This window comes from Takifugu flavidus, unplaced genomic scaffold (genome assembly GCF_003711565.1).
Source record: "Takifugu flavidus isolate HTHZ2018 unplaced genomic scaffold, ASM371156v2 ctg635, whole genome shotgun sequence".
Taxonomy (NCBI): Eukaryota; Metazoa; Chordata; class Actinopteri; order Tetraodontiformes; family Tetraodontidae; genus Takifugu; species Takifugu flavidus.
The window spans coordinates 1-8,089 of NW_026622247.1; the positions used below are offsets into that span (position 1 = coordinate 1).

The window sequence follows — 8,089 nt, forward strand, 5'->3', positions numbered from 1 at the left end:
GTACTCCGTATCGTCCCCATCAGTGATGAGGCCGACAGCAGCAGAGTCATCAGAGAACTTCTGGAGGTGACATGAAGATGTGCTGTATGAGAAGTCCGCGGTGTAGAGGGTGAACAGAAAGGAGCCAGAACTGTTCCCTGCGGGACACCGGTGCTGCAGAGAAGCCGATCTGACTGGGAGCCCTTCACCCTCACAAACTGTGTGTGAGGTAGTCCAGAATCCATGTTGTGAGGTGGTGATCCACCCCAGCTACCTGCAGCTTGTCCCCCAGCAGCCTGGGCTGGATGGTGCTGAACGCACTGGAGAAATCAAAAAACATGATCCTCACAGTGCTTCCAGCCTTCTCCAGGTGAGTGAGGGAGGTGTGGAGGAGGTAGATGACGGCATCGTCCACCCCGATGCTCGGCTGGTAGGCGAACTGCAATGGGTCCATGAAGGAGCTCACGAGTGGGCGCAGGTGGGCGAGGATGAGCCTCTCCAGCGTCTTCATCATGCCATCCAGACCCGTCGCTTTCCTGGCCCTGTTCTTCTTCAGGGCCTTCCTCACCTGGTGTGGTGTGAGGGACAGGCTGGAGCAGGGAGGTGTTGGTGGGGGGATGGGCATGGCCCAGGGTGTGAAGTGTCAGGTATGTGTGAGCTGAAGTTCATGAGAGAGGGGGAGGGGGGACAGGAGGAACAATGGATTGCGGGCACAGACAGTGGCGGGGGTAACAGCAGAGGAGACTGGGCTGGGGGAGGGGTGGGGTGGGTACCTGATCAAATCTATTGAAAAACAAGTTCAGGTCGTTAGCCCACCCCCGGTCACCCACAGGTTGGGACTTCTGCTCCTTGAAGCCCGAGATGGTCTTCAGTCCCTTCCATACGCCACAGATGTTGTTCTGTTGCAGCTGGTTTTCCATCTTCCTCCTGTAGTTGTCTTTCTCCTGTCTGATCTTCCTCCTGAATTTACCCTAATACTGAATTTAGGGTCAAAGCGCTAAAGTTTTCCATAGTTTGGCTTCTTGGCTTCTTAAATAAGATGACAGTCAGTGAAGGTTAGACCCGTGTCAGCAGCATTAGTCCCAAAGCTCTGCTACTGGATGACAACACAGTCCAAATATTACAGCACATGTGACTTTGGATCCTCTGTTCAGGTCTACACGTTTCTATAGACGTGCACTTTCAGCATGAAGAGTAAAACATCCTGGATCATTGATGTCGTCTCTGCTCAAGTCCTCCGTGGATAAAATCCATCTTCCCCCAGTTATTCTTCAATGGACTCGTGAGAAAAGTTTCCTCACTACTTTTTCCTCTCTTGTGACTATGAAGAAATAAAATGAAGGAACAATTAATAGATGCTGACAGGTGTATTTCACAAGAAACATCATTAACATTCTATTAATGCAGGGCCACAATAGTAAAATATCAGCTCACAGACTGACTTGAAAGTTACAATCAAAGAAGTGAGACTTACACCAAAGAGTCATTACGGAGATTAAACAACAAACTGTAAAGATGATGCCGATAATTCTCCAAAACGTCATCTGGATGTAAAGGATGTGTCGTCCATCAAGTGTGTTTCCATCTGCTCATAAAAGAGTATAAACAACAAAAACATGATTATTGTAATCACCAAACTGGCCATACTTTACTCTATGCAGCATGTCGTCATATGCGTTATTGTAATAAACTTATTTTTAATATTTTGAAAGCTGTGCTCTGAATAACAGAAAGTGTAAGTGACTCTATTTAGAGTATTTCAACTGTTACATTTATTAACTGTCTGGACCAACGTGACATGCCGACAGTTGTCTGAGGCCTGGACACAGACTGAAGCTCAACGTTGCACACTGATAATTCTGTGCCAAGACGATAGAAAGGTGGGTGCTGAGTTGCTGCAGCGCCCCCTGCTGGCAGAGGGTGATTCTGTGCATTCCACTACCTGCACCAAATTGTAACTCTGTAGTAGCTCTTTTATTATTGGAAACATGTGAAGCACGTTAAATTAATTCATTAAATGGGCCAAAAAACAAAAACTTGTGGAGAGACATAAAAAAAAAAAAGTCTCAAATAAGTTTCAACAGCATCGAAACAGCCGCTTCTGACAGAGTTAATGACCAACACTGCTGTAATCTCAGCCAGAAAAGATCCAAAGGTCTGCTTTCAGACGGAGGAAGACCAGAGAATCACCAGGAACGTTTCAGAGCTTCTTCATGAGGGACTTTTACCAGAGTACCCAACACACCAGAACCCCCCCAGCAACAATAAGATCCCACTGGCCTGTGTGCAGCCTGGATCACGACTCAATAACAATCATGCAGCAGTATGTAAATGTAAAGTTCTCACCCCACACATGACAGTGATGTTTCTGTCTTCTGTTTGGACAACACAGCCATAGATGTTGGTGTGGATCAGGGGGACCTCAGCTGTCAGGATGAGGATCACTGATCCATCCCCAGAAGGCAACGGGCCAGTTACAGTGATCCAGTTTGCCTTGGTGGCCCCGTCTTCAGTCAGAGACACTGAACGCACTGATTTGTCAGTACTGGTGACGTGGCACTTCAGCAATGCCTTGGTTCTGTTAACAGGGTTGGCAAACACACGGAGATCTGCAGGAGGATAGAAAAGGTGATGACCAGGATTGTCTGTTGTCACTCTTTGAACAGTGAACCACGTGTGTGTGTGTGTAAATTCACCTGTTCTTTTTTCTATTTCTCTTAATTTGATCTGATGGATCATTTCTGGACATTGTTCCTTGATGAATTGTCCAAACAAATAGTTCTGAGCCTCATAGCCGTTCCACAATTCTTTAATCATTTCTGCAGAAGGAGACAGGGCTTTCCATTTCTGAGCTCCAGCATCAAACTGAATGAAACCCTCTCCATTCACTGCCCAGTTGTCAAAAGCAGATTCAAGCCTCTCGTCTGACGTGATGCAGCCACGCCGCCGCTGAACATCTACAAGGATTGTTTTTTCTCTTTAGTTAAAGGTTTTAATTCCTAATTACAAAGCAAATGTGCTACAAACTTACTCTGTGTGTGATTGATGAATTTAGAAATCTCTTTGAGAGCACCAAAAGCATCATTAAGGGCCACCTCACAGGTCCCAGGTAAGTTGTGGGATTCCAGGACGGGTTTGAAGTGTTCTTGTTGTGTCCCACTGTCACAGTGAGAGATCACAACTCCATCAAACTCTGTAACTTGTTCAAAATGGGGCCCAGATCCAGGCTGAACACGTCCTGTAGACAAGAACTCAAGAGAATGGGAACCTGAAACACACAAACAAATGGAGTCAAAACTCTGGACCCTCACAGTGGGATCAGCGGTTCTGATTTTTAAAAGAGATGAATCAACATTCAAAAACATTTAGAAACTAATAAACTTTCTAATTTGACATGATTGATCACTTCAGATTAATCTGTTTATTCTTTACAGGATCGTCAGTGCACAAATGTACAGAAAAGGCAGATTTGAACAGCAAAGAACTTAGAAATATGAGTAAAAACATTCAAAAATAAATTTCCTCTCCTTTATTAAAGCTTCCACAGGACTAAGGACATTCACTCATGAAGATGTTGCTCATGCAAACACATCTTCAGCCAATAGTAAATAGATCAAATGAACTTCACATCAACAATTTTAGTTAATTAATAATTCCTTAATACCTTAATGGATTACTATGACCTGGCTGAATGAAAACCTACATGGAGATAAACATTAACATTTAAATTTAGGTTCAGATTTGGGTTAATCTTTGGCATTTAGGCTCATAATATTTTTTAATTAATTAATTGTGATGGTAAGCGTTGAACACAGAGCTGCCATTTCCAGAGGAGTCCCTCTGAGCTCTAAATGGCAAAATGCTGAGTGGAGTGGCCTTAATGCAATTCTTTAGGTCTGCTCCAACAGCCAAGTCCTCTGAGAGGTCCAGATGTGGAGAGCAGGGTAGGAACGCTTCCAGAAAAATCCACCTGAACAAGTGCATTTTCCACACATTTCCAATTCTGCACAAAGGCTACAAGAGACGTCCAATGAGTTAAAGTAACTTGGAATCAAGCGTTAGACTGTTGTTCGAAGTACATAAATGGAGGAGTTTAAACCAATGTGTCATAAAAGAGACCCAAATTCAGTCTCTCCCTTGTCTTTACAGATACTGTATCTCTCACCAATGAAGAAAGACAGCAGAAAGTGACTTTACTAAAGATATCCAAAAAAATAAGAGACGAAATGCAGCAGGTACAGAAGATTAAAATAGTTACAACCAATAAATAAGGTTATGGCTACTAAGTACTCCCTAAGAATGGGGAAATTTGTTCTTGTGTAACATCTGCTTCAGTGCACTGTGTTGTGCTTCAAGAATGAACCTTTTCATGTGTTTTTCTTTTTCATGTTTCAACTTTTTGCATGTTTGTTTTTAATTGTGTTTTTCTTCTTGTTTGCACTTGTGTGATTTTTATTCAATCACATACACTTCTTTGGTCAATGACATATGGATACAGTTGGTTAAAGTTTGTCTGTTAAAAGTATTGATTGGGGAATGTTTGTTATCTTTTAAAAATGTGGCGAGAGCAGTTCAAGTTAACGCCTGAATGGTGGCCAGCCCAACAGTACTCATGCTTTAATTCTTTACTTACCATCAAACAGCAAAACTAATTTTGTATTATCACATAAAACAGCATTCAGTTTCACCTTTTTGCAGTTAGGTTGTTGTCTGATTGTACCTCTGCTAAGGGGTTGTATATCACACTAATCATATTCTTTATCAATTTATTTATTGCTATGCACACGTTTCTGAATCAAATAAAGAATTGAAAAAAGGTCAGCCTGTTCATAAAATAACTGCAAAAATATAAATATATATATATAATTACATGTTTTTTAAGTGGTTCTAGTGTGCTTTCTCTTTCGGTTCTATCCCATTCGCTTGATATAGCCTTCTCTTTCACCTTTGAGCTGTGATAAGTTTGAGGTTGAGCTGTTCGAACTTAGTTTAAGTCTATTTCATTACTTCGAGAAAATATTACCTACCACATTTGGCTGCTGACAGGTAGATCCACAGAACCAAAAAACACTGGTTCTTCATCTTCCTGTGGCTCAAACTCCCCGAGAATGGAGTTACTTCTTATTTCTCAATTGCTGCAAAAAGATTTGTCACGGAACTTCTCAGCATATTCTTAGCAAATGAGTTTTGCAGAAGTGGTGGTGTCCAGACAAGACGACCAGAGAATAGCTGATGCTGAACTTCCATTATGTTGAACTTCGCAAGTCAACAAATGTGACTTGTTCTTCCGCATTTGTTAAACTGATACTTTGAAAAACAGCCCTTCCAAAAACATATACTACTATCTAGATATTAAAAAAAGGGAATAAAATATTGTACCGTGTTGGGGAGGGTCAGTGTGGGAATTTCCCAGCATGCTTTGTAGCAGTGTGTCTGTGGGTTCAGGATTGTGTTAACCCTGTTTTTGTTCGTTGTAAATGTTATGTTTTGCAACTTTCAATGTTAGTGTTTTATTTATCGAGTTCTGGTTGTTGATGTGTTTAATTACTGTTTTAATTATTGTTTGCATCTGGACACCAGAAACGAGGTTATGTGTGTGATTGAAGACTTCCCTTTGTTTGTGTGGCGAACTTTACCGTCTTTAATGAAGTGGCTCTTTCTGCGGATGACAGGATGACGTTAATGCAGAAGTCGGATTTCTTCAGCCCCACAACTAGTGATGTTCCCTCTGACACGGGACTTCGAACCACGCCCCAAAACTCGATCGAGTATTTTTCTGGAGCACTCCTCCGCGTTCGCTTCAAAATCCTGTGAAACACCAAAGGAATTCAGGGAAAAAATGATTATTCTGACGTCACTGAACAGCTCCTCTTTTGTGGATGGATTTAATATTCCGAGTAAGTGACAGCGTCAGTTTGCAGCCACCACAAATTCAGAAAAGAAATTGCTTTGGTTATGACGCTCACCCGATGGGTTCGGAGGGGTTTCTCGGATCGTGTGCAACACTTTCATGTCTCGGATGTTGTGTATATAAAGTGATTCCTCCAGACACACTATCAGCCTCTGAACAGCAAAGCACGACAACATCACCATCAGTGTGACGACCAAAAATGTGTAAACCTGTTCCCGTTCTGGGCAAGGAAAATGTGTTTTCTGATGTGGTGACACAGCGATTTCCTCACCTGTCTGTTGAGCTTGACAGCCAGGATGGTGTTGGAGTAGGAGTAGTTGCAGATTTCAGTTCCCTTCTTGAAATGACAGACCTTGAGTTTTCTCGGAGCCTTGAGGCTGACGATGGCCACCAGACTGCTGGAGAACAGACGCTCCACGATGCACACATCCTCCGTGTCCACTGGTAGCGCCACACACAAACACAAAAACATCACTTTCTGGCATTTAAATGATGGCATTTCTCCTTTTATTGCTACATTTGCTGACAAGATAGTTAAATGGTCATCATAACCATTTACACATTTCCATTTATATCAAAGAGTCAGAGTCAGACCCTGCAGGACAAAGGTTGCAAACATTTATGAAGATCTTTAATTAAAACTTTAAACAAATCTAATATACTCAGGATGAAAATCATGGCTGATAATACACAATACAACCTTATTCTTTCAAGCAAGGATCTGATGACTCAGCTATATCATTACAGAGTAATGAAAACATATTTTAAAAGACAAGAAAGGCATTTTCTACATTCTTATAGATTCTGAAAGTGTAGATAAACTAAGTGAGTGTACAAAGTGAGGAGATGTCGGTCAATACTTACTACATTCATATATCTGCTCCAATTTATCCACTGATGACAGTGAGAAAAACTTGTATCCCGATTTGGTGCCAACAGCTAAAGACCTAAAATATGCAAAATAGAAAGGAAAAGAACACAATTATCTTCTTGTTACTGCACCATGATATTATTAATTGGCTTAAAATTGCTTGGCCATAAAACGACATTGCATTCCTCACTCTTTTGGATGGGACTTATGCTACGTCTCCAACAATTACACCGACCCACTTTGAGACTTTTCCAACACATTCACAGCCCAAATCAACACTGGTTGTTGATGTGTTTAATTATTGTTTTAATTATTGTTTGCATCTGGACACCAGAAACGAGGTTATGTGTGTGATTGAAGACTTCCCTTTGTTTAGATGGCAATGTCTCCGTATCCTTCCCCAGCGCGGCGAACTTTACCGTCTTTAATGAAGTGGCTCTTTCTGCGGTTGACAGGATGACGTTAATGCAAAAGTCTGATTTCTTCAGCTCCCCACAACTAGTGATGTTCCCTCTGACACGGGACTTAAAACCACGCCCCAAAACTCGATCGAGTATTTTTCTGGAGCACTCCTCCGCGTTCGCTTCAAATCACGTGACTGATGACGTTTGAACCTCTTCACTGCTTCATTCTGACTGAATCAGCTGACTGGTTCGGTTCAGTGGGCGGGGCTTTCAGCACAAAACGTTGCCTGTCTGGTCAATACCTTTTTGGATTGATTTGATTAGCGTTCGTATTGCTTTCGGTTTGCTTTCTTATTGCTTTGCAATGGAACCAACCAGGAAGAGATCTCAAGTCTGGGACCACTTTGAAATGGTGCCGCCGAACAAGGTAAGTGTTACAAACGTATTTTTCAACTCTTATTCACACAGTAACAAATAATAAACCACACACACATCTCATTTTTAATTTGCAGGTGAAGTGTTTGCTTTGTTCCCGACATATAATAATAACACGTCATCAATGATGAGGCTGCTGTGATGACGTTTCCACCAGGTGAGTGGGTGCTGTTCCAGGCAATATTAAGAGTAACTTTTAAACTTTACTGCGCAGCTTTGGGTGTATAAAAATTAGTTAATTAACTAAATTAATCTTGTTCTGCTAACTTCCATATTTTATGTAGCAGGAAGCAGGAGCTTGATGAAGCTCTAGTGGATTTCATAGTGAAAGATTCCCAGCCTTTCACTGTGGTGTCTGATCCTGGCTTCCGTGCTCTGGTGGCTAAACTGGATCCCACATGCACCCTTCCATCAAGGCAGACAGTTAAAGTCATGGTGGAGAGGAGGGAAGTGGAAGAAAAGGAGAAGGCCAAGGCAGCCCTGCAGAAT

The 8,089-nt window shown here is 42.0% G+C and overlaps 1 protein-coding gene across 2 annotated transcripts; it reads right to left on the reverse strand.

Moving 5' to 3' along the window:
- Positions 1–1,162: 1,162 nt before the first annotated feature.
- On the reverse strand, positions 1,163–7,004 carry LOC130521001 (zinc-alpha-2-glycoprotein-like). Of its 2 annotated transcripts, XM_057024669.1 has the most exons (10): positions 6,755–7,004; positions 6,162–6,331; positions 5,946–6,042; positions 5,616–5,787; positions 5,007–5,114; positions 3,011–3,247; positions 2,676–2,936; positions 2,331–2,588; positions 1,454–1,567; positions 1,163–1,300 (listed from the first exon to the last, which is right to left on the reverse strand). In XM_057024669.1, the coding sequence occupies exons 5-10, from the start codon at positions 5,059–5,061 to the stop codon at positions 1,251–1,253; spliced, it is 975 nt and encodes a 324-aa protein (XP_056880649.1). In that variant the 5' UTR covers positions 5,062–5,114; positions 5,616–5,787; positions 5,946–6,042; positions 6,162–6,331; positions 6,755–7,004; the 3' UTR covers positions 1,163–1,250. The 2 variants fall into 2 exon arrangements, with proteins under 2 accessions (XP_056880649.1, XP_056880648.1); XM_057024668.1 differs by lacking the exons at positions 5,616–5,787; positions 5,946–6,042; positions 6,162–6,331; positions 6,755–7,004 and having other exon boundaries at positions 1,189–1,300; positions 1,456–1,567; positions 5,007–5,590.
- Positions 7,005–8,089: the final 1,085 nt, after the last annotated feature.

Excerpts from the sequence above, each read along its gene's own strand:
- LOC130521001 (XM_057024668.1), bottom strand. The coding sequence starts at position 5,061 with ATGAAGAACCAGTGTTTTTTGGTTCTGTGGATCTACCTGTCAGCAGCC. Across the intron at positions 3,248-5,006 it reads CCTGTCAGCAGCCAAATGTG|GTTCCCATTCTCTTGAGTTC; the intron begins GTAGGTAATATT and ends TGTGTGTTTCAG. Across the intron at positions 1,301-1,455 it reads ATCTCCGTAATGACTCTTTG|TCACAAGAGAGGAAAAAGTA; the intron begins GTGTAAGTCTCA and ends ATTTCTTCATAG.